Consider the following 24,719-nt stretch of genomic DNA (forward strand, 5'->3'; position numbering starts at 1 on the left):
GTAATTATTATTATAATGTTTATTGTTATTTTTATTATATTAAATCTGAACTCATTATAGAAATGATTATTATTATAAATGTGGAACATAATTATTATTATAGTAATTATTATATATTATATAGTATTATTATATATAATAATCTTATGTAAACATAAAAATGCCTTTCTCGGTGGCTGTTTTGTCAGTGTGCTCAGGGATTCAGAAACTGAAAGAGCATCACGGTTACAGTGTGTTGAACTGTACTGCTCACACTGCTCAGATGTTTTGCATCTCTGTTGTACTGCCTGTCGTCCCTCCTCAAAAAACAAATCCGAAGAAATATGAAGGAAGGCGTCTGGTGTGTAGACCTGCTTTTATGAAATCATTAAGAACTGCACCTCGCGCTCTCAGCTGTGCTCAGCAGGTCTTTGAGGATCTTCCCAGTCCTGTAATCGCTGAATATCCCTGAATATCCAAGTGCCTTCAGCAGGTCACGGATCCCTTGAGAACAAAATCTCCTGGCATTTCTGCAGAGACATGCCTCCAGCATGTTTGTTGTCTTCTTCATCTCCTGCGACGTCATGAAATCACCAGAAGACAACTGTGAAGTTCAGGGATTTCACGCTGAATGTCATTGCTGTATTTTGTTGCTTGGATTTAGTTCGATGAAAGCCTTAATTACCCACCTGAGGTGTGAGTGACAGGCTCAAATGGGAGCGTCAGCGCTGACCTTTCTGTGTTCGTCAGCTTTAAATGTTGTCCTCAAAAATCAATCTGAACAGCTTGTTTAGAAGGAAAAGTACTTGTTTGATTGCTAAACAGCCATTCAGAGCAGTCCGATATGAACTAGGGAGTTTTATGAGTCATCTGAAATTCTGAAGAGACTGATGATCTAATGTACACAACCCAGATATAAATATCTCCAGCCGCTTTCACCCTTTCAGTGTGTCATTGTGAGGCAGCGGATGTCCTGCAGGTAGGAGAGAGAGGGCTTTGTAATAAGGTCACTGGCTCTGTCTTTCTGTAGTTTTGCAGGTCAGGTGTGACTCAGATTGCACATAATATACAGTACCTGTACATACAAAAACTGTCTATTGTAATATACCTGCACATACAACTGTCAATTTATATATTTTTATTCCTTATTTACTTGTTCTATTTTTTATTATCTGTGTTTTTGTTCTGTCGCTGTCATTCTGTTACACTGTGGAAGCTTCTGTCATGAAAACAAATTCCTCGTATGTGTAAACATACCTGGCAATAAAGCTCATTCTGATTCTGATTCTGATTCTGAGATTTATCACCTTGATGGTAATAAAACAGATCCAAATCCAACCTGCCAATAAGAAAAAGCACCTAATAACCACACATCGACATGTTTGACCCTTATATAATATTTCTGGTCAATTTGACCTGCAACACATTTTTGAGCTGACCGAAATATTGGTTAAGCTAAGATGGTTATCTTGAAATTGTGTGACTATTTCTCATTTAGGGTCATGAACGTGCCTGCAAAGTGTGGAAAGTGGCCAAAAAAAAAATAAAAAAATAATAATATATATATATATATATAATAATGATAAATTATTACAAATCATCAAAAATTATTACAATTATTATAAATAGAGATACTAACTATTATTAGTAGTAAAATAGTTAGTATAATAATTATTAATATAATGTGATTTTTAAAATCTAAATAAAAATAATAATAGTTATTATGATGTGTTGTTTTTGTTATTATGTAAAACATTTTTGAGAGTCGTGAATGTGCCTGCAATGTGTTGTGGAGTGTGGGGGAAAAACATACTTCAAAATGTTCCAAAAAATTACAATATTACAATATATTAAAAAGTTGAACATTATGAAGTCATTATAAATCCATAAGATTGTAAATGTATTTTCTTGCCTCTGAAATATATTTAAATATATATTTTATAGTATAGTTTGGTATATGAAGGTGAAAAATCAATATGTATGTATACAGTATATATATATTAAACTTTTTATGTATTTTGTCATTTTCTCTACCCTCTGAGGGGATTTACATTTATGCATTTGGCAGACACTTTTATTATAAAAAAAAATAATAATTTTATTTTTTGAGCTTAAAAAAACTATTAAAAACAAAAAAATCATATGAACATATATATTAAAATACTATTTACAATATTCATTTATAATACATGTCCTTATTTTGCTCTTTTGTAATGTGTGAGAAGTATTAATGTTAAAGGTTTATTTTGTTTATTTATTTATTTATTCTTTGAAGATTTTTGGTGAATTGTATTGAATCCAATTAGGTTCAATTAGACCCAGAACATAACGATCATACCAGGGAAACTGAACATAATACCACACAGGGTTAAAACCAGAACACCTTAGGAACTGCATAGCAATCACGGTGGTGCGTTTAGCATGGGCAGACGCTGAAGGAGAAGTAAAAATCGAGTTGTTTTTGCTCTCGGGTGGGCTCGGCTGTCTCTGTGTAATTGGATTTTCTTTTTCACGGTCTGGTCATTTTCAGCTGAACTCTCTGAAGGTCTTCTCTGCCTCTGTCGGCTTCTAACAAGATGCGTCTCTGCAGACAGTGGTTACTACTATCCTCAGATATTACATCTTATTTACTACCAAAGAGAAACTGCAGGCCTGACACGGATTGCTTGAGGGTTTTGTCTGTGATCTGCAGTTTGAGCTGGATGTGGGCTGTTTGTTCTGCTAATACTGTCTAGTGATGGTCAGAGCAGAGGAAAGGGAGAGTTGGACAATAGCAAATAATAGCTTGGAGTGTGAGAGAAGGGTATTTCTGTGTAAATGACAGAGCTATATTGGCTAAAATGCTTGGCTTGTTTACACAAAGCAGAAAACTGTGCTGAAATGTGTAAAAAAAACGATAAAGCTTTGGATGCTGCCATCTAGTGGTTCAGAAAGAGTATTTCAAATCACAAGTAGACGTTCGAGTCATGGTAGCGAATCGGTTCGTTCGAACAGTTAATTTTAATACCTTTTAAAGGTACAGCAATTTTTTTTTTTTCCACTCAGAAATGGATAAAAAGTATAATAATATTGTAATAACACAAGCACACACATGAGATGAAGTACTCCATTCACATTTGTGGTCTTGAAAAAGCTGGTTTAATCTACATGAAGGGTGGTCAGCCCTCATGGCGGCTGCCATGTTGATACTGTTATTGAAACTTTATTGCAGAATAAATTATTTGTGACAAGTACACTTGTGATTAGGCTAGACTATTTCTACCATAGCATCAACATTTTTTGCATGAAGCTACATCCATTCCATGCCAATAGGTGTCAGTCCAGTCCAAGACACTGTTTTACTGATCAGTAAAACAAACGCAATATCCACAATCCAACTAAAATATAAAATAAAATCCCACCCAACTTTTTTCTTCATTGAATATCCTGAGTCACCCAGAAATATGTAATATTATGGCAGCAAATATAATATTTGACGTTAACATAGAAGTCTGGATAATAAAAGTTGCTTGCAGAAAAATACACTCACCATTGGCTGAGCCAACGTTGTTCAGGGGCTGTTCATGCAGTTTTTCTGTGTAAACACGCACTAGACAGATATGTTATGACACTTGCGCTTGTGTCTTTTTTAGCGTCTCGCACATGAAACTGCATTATAAAGATGCAGCGCCCAAGTTGCAAAAAGTAAAACTTGTAAGACGACACGTCTAGGTCTCTACACCATTATCTTTTCATTCCACTGTCCTGCGTCTCATGTTTTATAAATGCAAAAACACATTCTGTGTGAATGGCCCCTCAGGCTGCTCTTGATGTTTAAACAATGGAGCACAATGCTTTCATTGCACCACAGAGACAAAGTTTTTACGACGTCACCTTTAAGAAATGGTAGCACAACTCTTTCATTGTCATGTCATAAAAACTTTATTTTTCATAATACATGGTCAACTTATGCTTAATCATGTCAAATATTTAAACATTATAAAATACCATTCTCTCACGGTAGCATTTTTTTCCTGAACGATTAGCTGTATGTTTTGTGATCCTGCTGGGCATGTTAGTGCAGATCAGCGATAAAGCCGGTGTCGCTGCGGAGGTGCTGGTCCTGGAAGGGTGAGGGACCCTGATCCCGTGTCCTGTCTGAAAGAGCAGGAAGAATTTAGTTGGTGCACTTAACCTGTTTGAGCACCAGCAATGCACAGTAAGGTCATCAACAAACTTCTTTTTGTGAAATGTTTAGTTATTTTTTTATATATATATATATATATATATATATATATAAAGAAAAGATTTGATGCATTCAGTCATTTTAAGAGCAGTCATTTTAAGTGACTTTTTGGTGTTCACTGAGTCATTAGATGAGAAGTGCATAAATGTCTCACCTGTTGTCATCTGGTAGGAGATGTTATGTTGTGTTAGGAGTGATCGTAGCCGCTCTATCTCTGCTCGCTGCTTTTCAAAATCCTGTGGGAAACAAAAAGTTGAATTCACAAGCAAATCTAAAGCTGAGCGCATTGCATGTGTCCTGCACAAAATATTTAGTCCTACATTTAACATTTATGAATTTGATCAAATTTGGATATATTTTCAATTATAAAATTTTGCATTCGAAATGTCCATTTATTTTGTATTACATGGTTAAAATAAACTAATAAACAAAATATGATGCATATTTGTCATTCATACATGAAAATGAACATCTAATTTGTTCCAAACAACAACATTTTAACTGAATATTGCTTGTTCCACAGTTAGCCATATTTTAACCGTTCATACTTTTTAACTCTTTTTTGACAAAGAACTGATTCTAAGCAATGTGAATTAATGCAATTAAAAATATGATAATTAAATAAATGCAAATAGTTAATAATAAACTACTCTATGATATTTTGATTGCTTGAGGTGAGTGCTACCGGTTTCATTTTTGACAAATATGCATCTCATTACGTTTATTAGTTTGTTTAAAACTGAAATCCAAATGGATGGACATGTTATATGCAATACATAAATCTTAAATTTAAGACTAAATATTTGTCTGTCTGACCTGTGTGCACTGCTCCAGACTCTGATGTGTGAGAGACGTCGCGCTCTCCTCTGCTTTCGGCTGTTGAGCTTTTCTCAGGAAACCAGCCTCTTCAAACAGCTCCTTCAGCAGCTTATTATAACCCTGAACACACACAAATGCCTATTATTATAATGTTCCCAGATGCATGAAGATTAGAACATTGTGTGTCACCTGTTCTGTGATGAGATCTTCATATCGAGCTTGAGCAATTTCATCCCACTCCTTCTGCAATGCCTCACTCAAAACCGGATACACTGAAAGACAAGCGAACAATCAGACATGGTTTATTGTAGATAGGTGTTCAACTAACTAGTGGGTTAGTTTATTAATTTTTTTAAATCACATGACATTAACTCACCCAAGAGGGAGTGTGAATGGCAAACTAGTGGCGTCTCAAATATCAGTGAATAAACACACGTCTGAGGCTCTGAAACACTCACTAGTTTACTGCTATTCCCACAAACCAGGAGAACCTTGAATAGAGACATCTCAACATTCATCACATTTTACTGGCAGAAAATATGCATACAGATGCAGCTACATTCAAAACTTATCCATAAACTCACATTACAATTAACACAAAGACAGTGTGTTCATGTAATACAGACCTTGGTCTGTCTGTTCTTGTTGCCGCATTTATCTCCTTCTCGCATCCACATGCCAGTAAACGTGTTATTCTGAATCTCCCATTCTTGCCAAATACTACACACGCACAGCAGAGATTTCACATATACAGTTTTAAGCTAAACTATATAGAAGAAAGCATAATAACAACTTGTATAAAAAGCACTACCCTAGTATACCGCTGTATGCATTCCATCTGAAGCTCTGTTCATGCTGAGTCACATTATGAAATGGACAAAATACGTATTTGTATCTAAAAAAAGAAAAAGAAAAAAAAATCAGTTTCTTTTAACTGCACACAATTACTTTTATGGAAGTTGGTTTCTGCCATGGTATAAAAAAAAATACAAATAAAAAAAGGTCATTGTGACTTTTTATCCCACAATTCAGACTTTTGTTTTTTTTTCAATTGTGCATTAATTGCGAGTTCACATCTCGCAATTTTGAAAAGAAAAAAAAAATCTGAATTGTGAGATAAAAAGTTGCAATTACTTTTTTTTTTGATCCAATGGCAGAAACAAGCTTCTATACAAATTCTTTCATGACAAAGTAAAAAACAAAAACAAAAAAACAAAGCCATATAATACAATCAACAACATTGTTGAACCTGTATAGCTCAAGACACGGGCTAGTTGTCACTTCACTTCAGTAAATATTGCGAACATTTCCACAATAATTGCAGGACAAAAAAAACTAACTAATGTTGCTCTTTAGCAGGTCATGTTGTCACAATAGAAACTTCCAGTAAAATTTAAGCAGTAAAACAAATATGAAATGCAAAATAAATCATGAAACCGTAACAAAAGTATCTAATTATTGTTTTGACCAAAAAATAAATTGTATAAATCTTTACATTTTAATTTTACATTTAAAACACATGTGACAACTTGAAAACAAACATTTTTGTCTTTAAATGTTGGACTCAAAACCTCATAGTTACTGAGATACAGCCTCTTTGACAACTAGCCCCAGTCTCTCCTATATGTAAGTGAACACAAGTATAGAATAAAGGTATGTATGTATTTTCAGCAAATATGCTTTTTCGATAGTTCTTAAAGTTGTGCAGATGTTACTGACATGGCTTCAATGTAGTTGTAACACTTCCCTGCCAGTCTGTGCAGATGTGGAGGTCCAGACACTGGAGACGGGCTGATCTTCGCCTGCAGTCGATTATTCTGAGACACAAGCTGATTATTCAGCCTGAGAAACCAAAGTGAGAAGAATATGAAGATTCAGAGTCTGTTGTATGAATACATCTTATGTTTAATCTAAAATTGTACTGCTGGACACCTCACCCAAATGTATTAGGTTCCTCCACTATCTTCATCTTCCCTCCTGATGTGACAGTCACTGGAACAGCAAAAAACACCACAAAGGGGATACTGACATTATTATTATTATTATTAACTAAACCCCCTAAAAACAACACAAACCCTGTATGTAAAGCCTTAAAGAGGCTTTTTAGAACTAACACACTGAACAGTTTTAGCTGTGTTGATCTGATGATCTAATCATGCAATAAAACAAGTCTCCATCTATAACACTTACCCAGTGCTGTCAGATACAGGCAGTTTTAAATATACACACTCCATAACTCTTCAAATAGTGGGGTTTGTGAGGAAAAACTACATTTCTTGTTTTTTTTTTATCTCTGTTCTGTCATGTGACAGAACTGAAAGCATTACTGATGGGAAGATGTTATGTTTCAGGAACGTGTTGCTTGCGAAATGCATCAATTATAGAGAAAATATCTTACATTTAACAGATATGCGACATAATCACAATTAATTGACCTAAACGTGTCCCTTTTTGCGGTTTAATTTAAACACAAAGACGAAATATTCATTAAAACGTTCGAGAATATCGGAAGGGCGGCGATAGCAGTAAACCAAAAGATATTATGCTGCATTTCCGGGTTTAATTCTGTCTAAAATAAAAGTCTTCTTCCGTTTTTACTTTATCGATAATTATGTGTCTGCTTTGTATAACTGGTTCATAATGTTTAGCTTAAAATTTACATTTAAATTCTATAGCCTAAACTGAAGCAAGATAATATTAGCTTGTATATAATTTAACTACATTAGCGTTTTTTGTGCTTGGTTCTAATAACAGCCATGTTTGATTACGTCACCGTGTTTTGGCCTCACGAAACAGCGTGTCAGAATAAATCCTTAGGATTTGACCTAAAAGAATATAAACATTAGAATTTATGCCATGGTTTAGTGTAAAGTAGGTGCATTACTGGTGTGCTGTAAGGTGTAAGGCGGTTAAATAGGGTATAATACAATCAATCCATTACACACGCGTGAAAGTTGCTCCTAAAAACAAAAGTAAGGAGGGTTTCAGACATGGGACGTAAGAAACAGGGTAAATGCGAGCGACCGGTTCACAAGGGCAAAGACAGACGACACAGGATGAAGGGGAAGTCACTAGAAACTTTCACAGAGGAGATGCATGAGGCTCTGCAAGGTCTGTTATAGTTGTGGATTATCATATGGATGAATGTAGAGGAAATGCATGTAATGTTGTCATCTTTTTTAAACATATCAGATTAGGTTCATGACATAAAGTGAATTACTCTCTTAATTTTTTTTTGTAATAAAGCTTGACAGACATGAGTTATGTATAATGAAGTTGTGCCTGTGTTTCAGCCAGTGAGGATGCGGATTCAGAGGCGGCAGGAGGTGTGAAGTTGCCCTGTCAGTTGGCCATGTGGGATCTGGGTCACTGTGACCCGAAACGGTGTACAGGACGCAAGCTGGTCAGGAAAGGTTTTGTGCGCTGCCTGCGACTCAACCAGCGCTTCAATGGCCTGATACTCAGTCCGATGGGAGCCAAATACGTTACACCCGCAGACAGGTGTGGGCCACAGGAATCATTAAAGGGGTCATATGATGCTTTTTTAAAGATCATTATTTTGTGTAAATAATGGTGTAACAGAATATGTTGACATGCTTTAATGTTCAAAAAACACATTATTTTTCAAATACTGTACATTATTGTAGGTCCTCTATGCCCCGCCTCTATCAAACGCTTCGTTTTCTACAAAGTCCCTCCTTCTGACAAGCGCAGTCTGCTCTGATTGGCCAGCTGACCCAGTGCATTGTGATTGGCCGAACACCGCACGCACTCGTCGGAAATGTAACGCCCCTTACCATAATCGCGAGCTTCATCTTTCAAAATAAATGTAAAGACAGTAAATAATGTCATTAGTTTTACCATCAGTTCAAGCCCGAAAGGGGAACAGAGTCGCGTGACAGACACAGCGATGAAGCTGGTATGTGTTTGCAGTACACAAGCCACGGTTAAGACAGCTGGCTCCACTGTGATGTGACCCCCTCTCTCGCTCTCCCGCTCTCTCTCTCCCTCTCGCTCGCTCGCTCTCTCACGCTCTCTCTCTCTCTCTCTCTCTCTCTCTTGCTCTCGCTGCTCGCGCACACACACACACACACACACGATGCGCAAAACTCCGCATTTGAACAGTCAATAGCAAATACTTAAACTAATAACAAAAAAACAGTAGCTGATTCAGAAGCGCCACATTGTCATAGCAAAGTCAGAATTACCTCCTCTCCTAGGTTCACGAAACAGTCGTCCATAAAATGCATTGCTGTTCTGTTGTCAGTAATCTTAAAGATTCCTAAATGCATCTACTTTCGGAAGGCCAAATAAAGTGCTTTTGCTTTCGCCTAGAAACACACAGCGTCTCCCTGACATGGCTGCTTCAACACTAACTGCGGTTACTGAAACCACGCCTTCTTTCTTTGCATGAACATTTGGGCGGCATTATGCTAATATTTCCACATAGTGAGGTAGATATGTGGGGGCGTGTTAGAACGAGCCGTTTTAGGGGGCGTGGCAGAGTCTTAACTTTGATAAAGAATATCTCTTTGGTTTTGAGACTTTAGTCTTTGCAACTTCAGGGATCTTAGCTATGCACAATCAGCTTGTAACACTCCAACGAGAAAGGAAAACTTGAAATCGCATCATATGACCCCTTTAATTGTTTTTTTAAATCCATTCACACTTACCATTCACACTTTAAAATCCATTCACACAAACAAGCATCAATATGAAACCCAACATTTTAGAGGTCTGGAAGTATAACAATTTTATAGTAATGTTCAATAGTGAATCTCATCCCAACCATTATGTACACTACTGTTCAGAAGGCTTTTTTAACATTTACATGTATTCATTTAGCAGACACTTATCCAAAGTGACTTACAATTGGGGAATACATCAAGCGATTCATCTTAAAGAGGCAAATAGACACAGAAAGTGCTCTTAATACCAAGTTTCAAGCTTTGTTCAAATTAGTACAAGCTAGACAGGCAAAGATTAAAGAAAGAATCGTAATAGTGAGTGGAAGTAGGCGGGTGCTGAGCCTGTTCTGTACGCAAGCATCAATGTCTTGAGCTTGATGTGAGCTGCAACCAACAGCCAGTGCAGGGAGATAAAGAGAGGCATTAAATCTTACTATTTTTAATCAGCAAGGACGGATTAAATTCACCAAAAGTGACAGAAAAGTTGCAATTTCAAGTATTTTTGAATTTTTTTTTAACATTCTATTCATCAAAGAATCTGTTTACAACATTGATACTAATACAAAATGTTTCTTGAGCAGCAAATCAGCATATTAGAATGATTTCTGAAGGATCACGTGACACTGAAGACTGGAGTAATGATGCTGAAAATTCAGCTTTGATCACAGGAATAAATTACATTTTAAAGTATATTCAGATAGAAGAGAGTTATTTTAATTTGTAATAATATTTCACATTTTTACAGTATTTTTGATCAAATGAATACAGCCTGGTAAACAGAACTGTTTATTTCACAAACATTAAGAAATCTTATCGACCCTAAACTTTCGGTAGTGTAGATAAAAATTAAAAAACACAAACATTTGTCTCAGTATTTAGTTTATAATATTCTTCATTTCTAGGGAGATTGTGGCACGGGGTGGTCTAGCCGTGATTGACTGTTCATGGGCGCGACTCGAAGACACACCTTTCAGCAAAATGATTGGCTCACATCCGAGGCTTTTGCCATACTTGGTCGCAGCAAATCCTGTAAACTACGGAAAGCCGTGCAAGCTGTCCTGCGTCGAGGCTTATGCCGCCACCTTCTGCATTGTGGGTAAGCAGCTCCCAGCTATAGATTTCTCTATTGCTGTTTTTGTGTATTATGGGTTTTGTAGGTCTGTATGCTGTATGCTGTATGCTGAACTTTCTATTTATCAAAGAATCGTTAAAAAATTTAACTTCTTTCACAAAAATATGAAGCAGCACGACTGTTTTCCACATTGATAATCATCAGAAATGTTTCTTGAGCAGCAAATCAGCATATTAGAATGATTTCTGAAGATCATGTGACACTGAAGACTGGAGTAATGATGCTGAAAATTCAGCTTTGATCACAGAAATAAATTACATTTTAAAATATATTCACATAGAACACAGTTGTTTGAAATTATAATAATATTTCACAATATTACTATTTTAACCCCAAATTTTTGAACGGTAGTGCAGTTAAATGACAGCAACATGTCAACATGTGAATTTGTTTCTCTGTGATAATGCATCAGGATTTCGTGACCTTGCTGTGCTCCTGCTGAGGAAGTTTAAGTGGGGCTTGGGATTTTTGGAGCTGAATAAGACTCTTCTAGAGCGTTACGCTTCCAGCCAATCAGAAGAGGAACTACTGGCTGTGGAGAAAGAGTTTCTCAGTGCCGCCCCTCAGGAAGAGGATTTAGGTACGGTTTGATGATTTAAAATAGTCAAATGTACTGTAAGTGTTTTGAAAATATTAACTTTGAAGTTGTGTGTGTGTGTGTGTGTGTGTGTGTGTGTGTGTGTGTTTATTTAAAATTTGTCCAGATCCTTTCGATGTGGACTCAGGAAGAGACTTTGTGAATCTCAACAGACCAGTCCAGTGAGACTCTGTTTTTTTTTCTTATTCTGTTAAAAATTTATGTTTGAATATTAAAATACTTAATTTCCATTCAAATGAAAGTCAGCTGAAGTAACCCGTGTGTGTTTGTACACTCAGGGCTGAGGACGATGACAGTGACGAGACGTCAGAGGAGGAAGATGATGGTGAGGAGGAAGAACAGAAGAGTAAAGAGGAAGATGATGATGAAAGAGATGAGGACTCTTGAGTTGTGTAATCTTAAAATGTAACATTTGGGGAAGAAGGATGTTTAGTCACTGATTTAGTAACACTGACCTTCACTTGAGCAAACTTCTGTTTTCTGCGTGTTTGCAGATGGTTGCAGATATGGAACTTGTAAGTTAACTAAACCAGAGTAATCAGGTGCTGTAGTCATGATTTCAAAAAGCAACTTCCCCAAAGACGTTTTATAATGCGCAAAATGTACTATTTGTTCACGAGAAGAATCTTCCCAAACTGTAATAACATTTATTATTGCAAAAAAAGGTTGACTTGTTTATAAGCAGAATGAAATGTTTAAATAAATATTAAATGGCATTTGCTGCATTCGAGTATGGTTTACTAGCTGTTTTATTAATTGGAGTGCCATTTTCAATCCAGTCTGCGTATTTTATTTATTTACATGTATATCTATTGGGGCTGATTACCACATGCATACATTATTGTATATACTACTCTAAGGCAAGGATTTTCAATATTTTAGATGTCATGGACCCAAATATGATCATCCCTGTGCGAGGGACCCCATCCTAACATATTTCATGTTTTCATGTATATTGTATTACACATATGTTTAAAATATATTTTGAAAATATTTAGTATTCAATATTTTAATAATTTTCTACTAACTATAGCTTATTCTTTATACTGTATTTAAATTGATCACATTTATTTAGATTTTATTCATTTATTTTAATGTTATTTGTATTATTTTTAGATAATTTAGTTGAATTGTATATAATTAAATATTATTTTTTTTATATTACTATGTTGTTCATTCATTTTTGTTATTTATATAATTAATGTATTTTTATTTTTTAATTATTTTAATTCTATTTTGTTTATTTATTTATTCACATTTTTACACAGTTTTTCTCTATATTTTCCCTAGACTTCCCAGAAAATCATGACATTACCATGGTTTATTTCCAAGACCATGATATTACCATGGTGTCCAAAAACACCACGCTAAGTATGTTGTGTTATGGGAATGTGATAGTAATTCAAATGTGGGCAGTGTTGGGAAGGTTACTTTGGAAATGTAATAGGTTACAGATTACAAGTTCCCCTATCTAAAATGTAATAAGTAGTGTAACTATTTCAATTACTTTATTAAAGTAATGTAACTGATTACATTTGATTACTTTTCTAAATGTTTTCAACTGTTAATCATTTTCAAACATGTCAATTATGCTATGATACTGTTTTTGAAATCAAATCTATGCATAGCTATGACAGGAAACACTGGCATCTAACAATGGCTTGGAAAAACAGTTGATCTTAAAAAAAGAAATCCTATGCATAAACCCAAACAGGACATAAAACAGTTATCGAAGAGTCCTATTCCGTGTACTAAACTCCTGAAACAAAGATGTCTCATATTTTTGAGCAGTCATGGCAACTTATGAAGGAAAATCTGTATGTGGGTGTGCATGTGTGAAAAAATATTCAGATGTAACCGCCTTTGTAATCGTTAACATTTTCATAAGTAACTAATTTAATTACACATTTATTCTAAGTAACTGTAACTGAGTACAATTACGTTTTTGTATTTAAATTATGTAGGCTAATTTAGTTACATATGACTACTTACTCCCCAACACTGAATGTTACAGTATAATTATACATTTAAGTTGCCTACTGAGTAATATTAATTAACTACATGTACTAACTAGGCCTATATGGTGTTAGGATTAGGGTTTGACTAAGGGTTACTTGCATGCATAATATATTGTTAAGTACTTGTAACGTGTAACAAGGAGGCCTTAAAATAAAGCGTTACCTTATTTTGTAATTAAATTAGGCCTACGTAATTTGGTTGCATGTAAAGTTACTCCCCAAAACTGAATGTGGTGAGACAGATCTGCAGATCCACAGTTGCAAAACCACTTCCATAACACTTAAATAACATCACATAGATCCGTGGATTTTTGGGGGCGCGCGGTATTTCTTCTTCTCTCGACTGCAGTAATGTTGTTGTGGCGTGACGTCACAGCCGTGAAACGAAGGCGCAGAGAGCGGGCGGCCATGACTCCAGTCTCCACAATTATTTAATCCCAAATAAATTACCCACGGAAAACTTCCATGGCAAGAGCCACGAGTCAGATCGTGAGTACCGCCAGCGTCTGGGGAGCGCGGGTTCGAAGCCGCCTCGCGCGCGTTGCTTGTAACGGCGTTTTTAGGGGGGTGGCGCGACCCGAGGCTTTAGCTTAGCATGTTAGCGTCATTAGCCCGCTAGTCCTCAAAACAAGCGCCAGTCTATTAACCAGGAAGTGTCAACTTTTGTTTCTTCTTGTAATTTATACAGGGATTTCTGAATGAATTATTAGGCTCGATGTTGATATTTTTTAAAAGAACAGTGTGGGGAAAATGCTCACAGTGTTGTGTGTTAGCTCTGCGAGCTAATTCTGTCAACAAATGAAGTTGCTTGTTTTCTTAGCCGTTAGCCTGACCGCTAACTCACGACATAGGCGTTTGCTTCTGCTCGTCTTAAACCTGCTGTAAATGTACGTTACGCAAATCATTTTTGTCTCCAAGTATTAATTAAATGAACGTCCAGGGCTTGTTCTTGAGTCTCTGACAAACTAAAACCAGGTTTTTGAGTCAGTAGCGCTTCTAGCACAAGTCGCCTCAGGTTATTTTGCCTCATTTGCGTCTACGTTTGCTGTTAGTTTGTCATTATAATCTATAATTAAGGAATATTAGCAGTATTATATATATATGTAGCAGTTTATTAACATGTCTGTGTTATCATTGGTATATTTAAGTGTGTTATTTCTATTGAAATAAACCGACTCAGAGTTGCGGCCTATAAAGTGGCTTGGAGATTTTTAAGGTTTCACCTTCTCAGGTGCTTTTGACAGTTGTTTGTTATCATGTATAACGTTATATATATTACTATACTCTGAGAAACCCCTTATAAATATGATTAGTGAATTATCAGGCTCATAGGTGGTCATTTTGAGGCACAACATATTAAACTGTGTATGTAGCTGGTATAGATTTATAGAAGTGTAAACTAGGGGTGTGCGATATATATCGTCTGCGATAATATCGTAATTGTTGTTTTAACGATGTGCGATTTGACATTATCGAGTATTTTGCAAAAACCATTCAAAACATCCCTACAGAGCGCACGCATACATTACGTGAAGTCTAGACTAGTGCGTGTGCGCATTTAGTGTTTTCTTTCACTGCATGATTCAGTCTATTAAAATGCATTTAGAATGATCACAAGACATGATGGCAGAAAATGTATATATTTATACCACTTCATAAAATATCGAGATATTATTTTTTGTCAATATCGCACACCCCTAATGTAAACATCAATATTGTAAACATGATGTAAACATGCTTTAATCTAGCAAAGTAACTTTGGTCTGTTATTTCTGTAATTATCAATATTGCATGAGCTTCAGTGAGTGCTATGAATTAATATTGTGTTGCATAGGTTGCAAAAAGGAGGTAAGGGTAGTTACCTGATTATTGCTGGAGGTTTGACTAAAGTTCTTGTTGACATGTGACTCATGTTTTATAGAGGTGTTTTGAAGATCGTTAGCGTAGGAATGCTGATTATGAATAATGTGAGATGTAGTTACAGGAAACTACTGAATATTATATCCAACAGTGTGTGAGAAAGACCTTGCATATGGATTTGTATTGTGTATTAGTTCCCTTTTTAAGAATTTTAACTATTATATCCAGTGTAATTTAAGCAGAGACAAAAATTTAAGTTGTTTAAAATAATTATATATTGTGATAGCTGTGTTTGGATGCTCTTGAACTCAAAATCTACAGTCAGGATGACACTGTTTTCATTTATCAAAAGCTTTAGGGGTAATCATTTGTGTTCTAGGTGAGCCTAGAATTGTTAATTATCAATATCTAGAGTGTTGATACATAAACCATATGCTCTTGTCCTGCTTAAATTAGGTGGTTTGCTATCAAATCTGAGTGATGTCATTGCACTTAACATGAATTTACAGTAATCACATCACGCATACAAGCATTACATCAAATTTAATATATATTTTTTTAATACTTAAAAAATATGAGTTTATAGATGAGTAAATTGAGTAGTTGATAGAAATGAGAAGTTTATAGATTTTGTGTTCTACATATTCTACGAGCTATATGTTAATGTTGAGAAAAAAATTGTATATGATTTTTATTTATTTATTTTTTATTTTGAAGTTTTTAAGTATATATATATATATATATTTAAATTAACATTATTAACATAAAAAGCATTTTAGCATTTAATATTATTTTATGTATTATTTGTTAAGTATCTTAAAGCAAAATTAATATAGTTTATAGAATATGAATATATATTGACTCAACATTTTTTATATAATTATAATTAAAATGTTTTATATATATAAACTAAAATATTGAAATATTTAGAAAAAAAATAAAATAGTAGTAATTTCATCAGAGGCAGTAGTTGAGTAATGTGAGAAGTACACTGACTTGGTCTCTGTCTCTCTCTGATCAGTATGATGTTGCATCCCTCCACTCCTCTGTTCTCATCTCCTGTCCATCCATGGTAAGAGGCCAGCAGGACACGCCCCGTCTCCACGGCAACACCATGGAGGGACAGGCACCACCCACCCAGCCTCGCAAGAAGAGACCCGAGGATTTCCGCTTCGGCAAAATATTGGGAGAAGGCTCTTTCTCAACCGTATGACACGCACACATCGATGCACATCTGATGTACCTTAGCTAGTATTACTCATTTAATGTACTAACCTTTGCTATCTTTGCTACTTACAGGTTGTCTTAGCAAAGGAGCACTCGACGGGGAAGGAATATGCAAGTAAGTCATTATACCATCAGCCTGTGGTTCATACGCATTCGGTTTATCTGTATTACTTTTGACATGAACTACTAGATGTGAGCCTGTACTGAAAAGTGTGTTTCAACAGTTAAGATCCTGGAAAAGCGCCATATAATGAAGGAGAACAAAGCGCAATATGTCAAGAGAGAACGAGACATCATGTCACACCTGGATCATCCGTTCTTCGTCAAGCTCTACTTTACTTTTCAGGATGAAGAGAAGCTGTGTATCCTTCACATAACTAGTGGTTGAGCAATATAGATTTCCAGTGATCATATCTAGAGAGCGCAGCAGGGTATCATATTTACATGAAAATTTGCTAAACCATTTAAATACGTATATTTTTATTGTGCAATATATTTTAGGGCTGCATGATAAATTGTATTTTAATCACGATTTCTGATTCTATTGATTTATTAAGCATAATCGTTTGTGATATTTGCCCCCTGGTTATTTATCCTGAAAAAGTTTGTTTAATTTCGCATTCTCTTGCATTTTGAACAAGCCTCCACAAACTTTCATGGTTGCTGTTGCCAGATTTCAAGAGTTTAAGTACCCCAGTTTAAGTTTTTTTTTTTTTCACTACCTGGCAATCATGTGCATGCACTGTCTCTACATTACAGAAAAAGCCCAGATGAGCTGAAAATACTGGCATGTCTTTGGGAAATTAGTGAGACATTGGAGATATTCTGCTCAAATAAAAGTGTAATCCAGCCAATATGTTTTCTTTCACATGATCATTTGCTGTGAGCAAACCGTGCAATTTGACGTTCTCTTGATTTGTGCTTACGTGAAAGTGCAATAATTCTATGAAATGTAAAAAAAATAAAATAAATGTAAATGACGATAATCATGATTAATAACTGTGATTATATGTATTTTATTCTATTTATGCACTCATTTAATTATTTCTTATACTTATTTAAAAAATACATACAAATATTTCAGATTTATATAAATAAATGTATATACAAGTTTTAATTTATTTTATTTTGCATTTAAATTACATACATATATATATATATATATATATATATATATAAACATTTTTCATTATATATTACATAATATATGGCATTAATCTCGCAATGTTTACCAATTAATTGGCTTTGCTGATATTGATAGATTACTACACAAGACCTGTATAATGTCAACACTGCATTTAATCGAATGCTTTCCTGAATGCACTGTCAGATTTTGGATTGAGCTATGCTAAAAATGGCGAACTGCTCAAATACATTCGAAAAATAGGCTCGTTTGATGAGACCTGCACGCGTTTCTACTCAGCTGAGATAGTTTGTGCTCTTGAGTACTTGCATCAGAAGGGCATCATCCACAGGTCAGTAGGTTTGTCTTCAAGGTGTCCGTATCAATCATTTTATTTGTTCCATTTTCTTTTTTTTATCGTGTGACGTTGAGTTATGTGTTATTGTGCTTTTGTTACAGGGATCTGAAGCCAGAGAATATTCTGCTCAGTGAGGAGATGCACATTCAAATAACAGACTTTGGCACAGCCAAACAACTGTCCTCTGACAGCAAACTGGGTAAAACACACATACACTGCATAACAATCGTCCTCTGACAGTGTAAACATTTATACAGAAGTATCCTCTTATGACAGTGCTTTTACTAAGTGATATTGTCATTCTGATGTCTCCCCTGCAGCAAGAGCAAACTCATTTGTTGGTACGGCTCAGTATGTCTCTCCTGAATTACTGACTGAGAAATCTGCCTGCAAGAGGTAAACACGGCTGATGAATATTTAATGGTGTGCAGTTGAAATGCTTTCATCAGTAATGAACCGGGCCTAATTCAGAGATGCTGTTTGTCACTGTGTTTATTTAGTGGTTTTTCTTCTGAATGCAGGTGACATTTTGTGCAATAACTAAGCAAGACCAAGAAAAGAGGTTTATTTGAGGGTTTGGCTAAAGATACTTATCCTAACTGTCTTATTTCTTGTTGCAGTTCGGATCTCTGGGCATTAGGCTGCATCATCTACCAGCTTGTTGCTGGTTTGCCGCCCTTCAGAGCTGGGTTAGTTACTTTTCAGATGTGTAAAACTGCATTTTGGTTTCTTATGGTGTGTTTACATACAGTGTTCATAAACAGCTAGATGAGCAGCATAGAATTAAAGTTGCAATTTTATTGTGCTAGTAACACTTTTAATAAGATTCCATTTGTTTGTTAGTTAATGCCTTATGAACTATCAATGACTAACAATAATTCAGGTAAATGGTAATTCAATCCTTTTGTTCGTTATTATTTTCATGATCGTGTTTAATTCAAGTGTCATTTAATTAATATAACTTATGTATGTAGTTAATAAATGCTTGTTTATTGTTGTTCATATTAGCTAATGCATTAATATTAACAAATGAAACCATGTTGTAAAGTGTTTTATTAGTGTGATAATATTTTGATAGTTGTGTCACTAATTGACTAGTTGGTTATTGGACGATCATAATCCATCCCTAACATCTACTTTGTCCATGTGATGAAGTGTATGCCTCCAGTCACTAATCATTGCTTTCTTTTAATCCATCACAGGAATGAGTATCTAATATTTCAGAAGATTATAAAACTCGAGTACGAGTTTCCTGAGAAATTTTTCCCCAAAGCTAAGGACCTTGTTGAACAACTTCTGGTCAGCCTTATTGAATTATAAATCTTTGTTGATAGTGTAGGTGTGGATCTGCTGTGCACTCATTGGTGTCTTGTTTTCACAGTCACTGGAGCAGTGCAAGCGGATTGGCTGTGAGGAGATGGGCGGCTACGGACCGCTGAAGTCCCACCCTTTCTTTGAGACAGTTGGCTGGGATGGTATCCATCTGCAAACTCCACCCAAACTAACGGCGTATCTGCCTGCCATGTCTGAGGATGATGAGGACTGCTATGGAAACGTGAGTCAACAGAAAATATGAAATGTAGATTGTTCCTCAGAAAATATGAAATTGGGATTATTCTTAATCTCATTTTCTCGTTCGTTTTCAGTATGATGATCTCCTGAGCCAGTTCAGTTGTATGCAGGTGGCACAGCCTGGCCACGCCCCTTTAGTTCCCTTCACAGGAGAGACAAGTCAACCTACATATAACCCCTCCCCTAGTGTGGATCAGTTTATACATATTCATGAGCTGGACAGTAATAGCATGGAGCTCGACCTACAATACAGCGAAGAGGAGAAACGCATCCTACTGGACAAGCAGAGTGCTGCAAACCCATGGTACACAAATACAGTCTTTTTATGTGACTTTCTATCCTTATATGCTTTCTGTAAGCATTCTGTCCTTTTGTTTTTAATAGGCACCAGTTTGTGGAGAATAACCTCATCTTAAAAATGGGCCCAGTGGACAAACGCAAAGTGAGTCACTGTTGGTAATCTGTTTGTTTGTAAGAGAATGTAATCAGCTAGATTTAGATCTAGTTCTTGATAGGGCTGTGCGATTAATCGAAATCGCGATTTGAGACGTTGCGATTTCCTAACGGCGCGAATCCCGCGTCACGGACGGGCTGTTAATGCTTGCTGCACTCACGCAGCCTGTCTCGTAATGCTCGTTTATACTCGCACCCGGCTCCGCAAGTCTCCTTTGCAATTTGATATTTTCCCCCAACTCGCACAGCCCTAGTTCTTGAACAAATGACTCTTATGATTTGGTTCTTTTTAGTGAATCAAAACCATACAGGATGACCAGTGTAATCCATCCAATTTGCAGATTCAATTCTCTCTCTCTCTCTCTTTTTCTTTTTTTTTCAATGAGTGAATCAGAACGGTGGGAGTATCGCATTTAATTTCCGAACAAATTATTGTTTTAGAGAGTTAAAACTATACAGCACCCTCAGTGTAGTCTGACCAATTCCTGAATGAATGACTGTTATGATTTGGTTGTTTTTAGTTAATCAAAATACTGCAGCCAATGCATTCCATCCAACTCCAGAATGAATGTCTTTCATGATTTGGTTCTTTTGAGTGAATCAAAACTACACAGCATGTCCAGTGTAGTCCATCCAATTCCCAAATTAATGACTCCTATTATTTGAGTTTTATTAGTAAAGCAGAACAACGAGTGTAGTCCAACCAGTTCCTAAATTAATGACTCTTTTGATTCAGTTCTTTGTAGTTAATCTAAACTATGCCTTCAGTGTATTCCATTCAATTTCCAAGTGAATGACTCTTATGGTTTGGTTCTTTTTAGTAAATTAAAAACATACAGCACGCATGCCCAGTGTAGTCCTATTGAATAACTCTTGATTCAGTTCTTTTTAGTGAATCAAATTCCCTAACGAATGACTCTAATGATTTGGTTCTTTTTAGTCAATCAAAACTGCACTCCGTTTAACTCCAGAATAAATTATTTCTTTTAAGTGAATCAAAACTATACAGCAGGAAATAACGATGGAACAACTAGATAGCGCAATTTCAAAGTTGAAAACTAATAAAGCTCCGGGCACAGATGGTTATCCGCCTGAATTTTATAAAACTTTCAGATCCCAAATAATACCCATTCTTGCTTAACTGCTTTAATTATATACTAAAAGGTGGGAAAATCCCACAGTCTTGGAAAGAATCAGTCATCTCAATCATCCCAAAGGAAGGAAAGGATGCAGATGATTGTAGCTCATATAGGCCGATATCAGTCTTAAATGTGGACTATAAATTATTTGCTTCTATCTTATCTAATAGATTGGAGGGCATTATTTCTGAGTTGGTGGATCTAGATCAAACTGGATTTATACAAAATAGACAGGCACAGGATAATTTAAAAGAAGATAATAAGAAGTTGGTATCGAAATTATATGGATATATACAAAGCAGTAAAAATCATACGTCAAATTATGTAAAACAAAAATGGGAGAAAGAATCAGACTCTCAAATAACAGAGGAAGACTGGAGAGATATCTGTGTAACAGACAAATACAACGAACTCAAGATCCTGGCGGGAGTTTGGATGGAAGATTTTAATAAGATTTTTTATAACTCCCAAATTAACAGCAATACGTACAAGTGAACAGAGTCAGGGCCTTTGTTGGAGGCAATGTGGAACCCCAATGGCTAATCATTTCCATATTTTCTGGGCATGTTCAAAAATACAACCTTACTGGCATGAAGTAGCAGCTGAAATTGGAAAAATAATAGGGGAGAAGTTGGACTTTTCATTCTTTACACTGTACCTAGGAAAAATACCTAAAACAGTTTCAGACAGCGATAAATACCTATTAAAAATACTTTTAGCAAGCAGTCGGAAAGCTATAACTCAGTTGCAGGTTGACCCTCCAACATGAGATCAGTGGATGGGAATTGTAAACTAAATATTCTGTATGGAGAGACTTACATTTACTCTTAGACATAATTTGGACAAATGTATTAAGTATTGGGATAAATGGATTGTGTACAAATACCATTGAGGATAAGTGTGATAAATTACTCCAAAGAGTGTATGGAAATTGTATTGTCTTGACTTTGTAATACCCATGATGACCTTTTGTTCCTTGTTTTCAATAAAAATAAAAGTAAAAAACAAAAAAACTATACAGCAAACCAGTGTAGTCCATTCAGTTCCTGATTCTTAAGATTTGGTTCCTTTTAGTCAATTATGATCATCCTGAGTGGTTTTAGTGTTCTATTCAGTTCCTGACTCTTATGAATTTATTTGTTTTAGTGAATCAAAACTATACAGAACAACCAATGTAGTTTCACCAGTTCCTGAAAGAATCACTTTTACAACTTGGTACTCTTTAGTAAATAAAAAAACATGGGACAAGAGTTTTCTATTTGAATTAAAACCACACCGCATGATCATAGTATTCCACCCAGTTCCCCAACGAATGACTCGTATGATTTGGATATTTTTAGCGAATCAAATCACACAGCACGACCAGTGTAGTCTAATTCCCAACTCTTATGAACTGGCACTTTTCAGTTAATCGAATACTGTTGGAACACTATTGATCAATCAGCATCCAGGACCAGAACTATCAGTTTTATCAGCTTACTTTAGTAAAAGACTTGATGTTTTTTGTGTTTCATAATGTTTCCTTTTGTGTACATGTGTAGGGTCTGTTTGCACGGCGGAGGCAGTTGCTACTGACTGAGGGTCCTCACTTGTACTATGTGGATCCGGTCAATAAAGTTCTGAAAGGGGAGATTCCTTGGTCACCTGAACTACGGCCTGAAGCGAAGAACTTTAAAACCTTCTTTGTTCACACGGTAGCCGCAATCCCAATTATCTTCTCATACCACGTTTGCATGTTTTAAACCAGATATTTAACGACCACGCTTTGTTCCCTTAGCCAAACCGGACGTACTATCTAATGGACCCAAGCGGCAACGCTGACAAATGGTGCAAGAAAATCCAGGAAGTTTGGAGGAAGTTCTACCACAAACACCAGAGCCCCAGCCTATAGGACTGCAGTGCTCCCCCTTTGGCCACACCCCCCACAGCCATCCAACCAATCACAGAACAGGGACACGCCCCTGTAGAGACATCTCTCTCCAGCTATATATTGTCTTTCTGTCTCTTCATATATCAGTCCCGTCACTCCCAGGTACCTTCTCTGTTCGGATTCAGTTGCTTCGCGCGCCGAGGGTGGAGTCTTTACAACCAAAAGCAGCAAGGCCGTAGTCAGCATGTCGTGCAGGCAAGCCATAGAAAACCACACGTTTAGACGTTTACGCAAGTCTTTCCATCGATTTCAAGCGAAGCTGGTAACGAACACTCAAAATCGTGCAATCTCCACCTGTCTGTTGCGAAACAAGCGCACATGTTCTGTTCTTTTCTCGCTCGACGCTCACACACGCTCGGCTCTTTACTTTTTCAGATATCTAAATGGGAGTGTGTTGCTTTAGTCTGCGTTTAGAGTTAAGGCGGGTCCTTTTACCCTTATTGGCTGCAGTAGCTGGTCTTGCTGATTCCGATTCGAGGATGTGGTGTCGAACGTCTCCTCAGCATGTTCACGTTACCTTCAAATCGCACCGGGAGACAGCACCACACCGCCACAAAAGCCACATGGGTAATGTGGTTTGAGAGGGTAATTCGTCACCCCTTCGGCCCCGACTGAGTTTAGCTGTTTTCCTTTAAAGCGCTTGCATTGTGACGGTATGCGTTGCTGATTGGAGGCTTGTGACGGAGGGGCAATCTGATCGTGTGTGTGCGTGAGTGTGTGTTTGGCTCCTCTCATTTGGCCGTTTTTAACAGGAAGTTTGTGGAGTGAGTGAGACGACAGACTGAGTGTGTGCGTGCGTGCGTGTCTTCCTGATCGGTAACAGATGACTGTGATGTACAGTTGATGTAATATTGCAAATGGGAGGTGATTAAAGAGGTGACTCTAGGATCCAGGTTTTGTATTTTTATTCTTGTATAAGGTTATTGGGCCACTCCGTTCTGGCCTGGCTTCTGTGTTATTTAAATTCTAATATATGAAAGCATATTTGGATTGTAGTCATGTTCCAGGGCCTTGCTGTGTATGTATTGAATATGTAAAGCCTTTGAATGTGAAGAATTATTGTAAACTATGATATTTTACTGCTTTTGTTTTCTTACTATATCATATACATTTTCTATTTGCGCAATGATTGGCTCATTTCTGATAATTTAATGCCTGTGTGCGCACGGCCCCGCTTGTCTGTGTGTGTGCGCGTGAGTGTGTGTCTGTGTGTGTGATACGGTGTGTGTGTGTCTGTGTCTGTGTGTGTGTGTGTGTGTGTGTGTGTTGGGCCCTTGTAAGCAATGTGTGTATTCTTCTTGTCGGCCTTTTGCGCTTGGCAAAACCTAGAACTGAAATAAAGCATGTAGGGTTTTAGGCCAACACACACATCTGTTTTTCTCCATCTGTTTGAACAGTTGTCTTTTTATTTTGTAAATATAGTATTTCTGTTATTTCGTTATTTTATTATTTGTTTTTCCCCTGATAGTCAAAAGAAAAATTATTTCTTGCATGAAGAAAAATGAAGCAATTTTATTTTTTTATAATATTAATGTAACATTAAAACATTTTAAATAAATATACAAAATACATACATATATACACATTTATAGTTATAT

At 36.2% G+C, this 24,719-nt stretch overlaps 3 protein-coding genes across 3 annotated transcripts; 2 read left to right on the forward strand and 1 right to left on the reverse strand.

Moving 5' to 3' along the window:
• Positions 1-3,898: 3,898 nt before the first annotated feature.
• LOC107667186 (N-acetylglucosamine-1-phosphotransferase subunit gamma-like) lies at positions 3,899-7,549 on the reverse strand. Its single transcript, XM_016458789.1, has 10 exons — positions 7,214-7,549; positions 6,961-7,015; positions 6,743-6,865; positions 5,835-5,918; positions 5,650-5,743; positions 5,400-5,514; positions 5,213-5,295; positions 5,021-5,143; positions 4,359-4,440; positions 3,899-4,116 (listed from the first exon to the last, which is right to left on the reverse strand). The coding sequence occupies exons 2-10, from the start codon at positions 6,990-6,992 to the stop codon at positions 4,034-4,036; spliced, it is 819 nt and encodes a 272-aa protein (XP_016314275.1). The 5' UTR covers positions 6,993-7,015; positions 7,214-7,549; the 3' UTR covers positions 3,899-4,033.
• Positions 7,550-7,719: 170 nt separating this feature from the next.
• Positions 7,720-12,390, forward strand: LOC107667183 (ribosome biogenesis protein TSR3 homolog). The gene is made up of 6 exons (XM_016458784.1): positions 7,720-8,134; positions 8,317-8,524; positions 10,614-10,807; positions 11,256-11,423; positions 11,548-11,602; positions 11,720-12,390. The coding sequence occupies exons 1-6, from the start codon at positions 8,014-8,016 to the stop codon at positions 11,826-11,828; spliced, it is 855 nt and encodes a 284-aa protein (XP_016314270.1). The 5' UTR covers positions 7,720-8,013; the 3' UTR covers positions 11,829-12,390.
• Positions 12,391-13,796: 1,406 nt separating this feature from the next.
• On the forward strand, positions 13,797-24,044 carry LOC107667172 (3-phosphoinositide-dependent protein kinase 1-like). Its single transcript, XM_016458771.1, has 14 exons — positions 13,797-13,948; positions 16,341-16,526; positions 16,619-16,661; positions 16,771-16,908; positions 17,877-18,021; positions 18,129-18,226; positions 18,348-18,423; positions 18,648-18,716; positions 19,230-19,326; positions 19,409-19,582; positions 19,674-19,903; positions 19,984-20,041; positions 22,733-22,885; positions 22,969-24,044. Exons 1-14 carry the CDS (start codon positions 13,925-13,927, stop codon positions 23,080-23,082), a joined length of 1,605 nt encoding a protein of 534 aa, XP_016314257.1. The 5' UTR covers positions 13,797-13,924; the 3' UTR covers positions 23,083-24,044.
• The last annotated feature ends 675 nt before the right edge of the window (positions 24,045-24,719 follow it).

Source organism: Sinocyclocheilus anshuiensis, unplaced genomic scaffold, assembly GCF_001515605.1.
Source record: "Sinocyclocheilus anshuiensis isolate Anshui unplaced genomic scaffold, SAMN03320099.WGS_v1.1 scaffold415, whole genome shotgun sequence".
NCBI classification, from domain to species: domain Eukaryota; kingdom Metazoa; phylum Chordata; class Actinopteri; order Cypriniformes; family Cyprinidae; genus Sinocyclocheilus; species Sinocyclocheilus anshuiensis.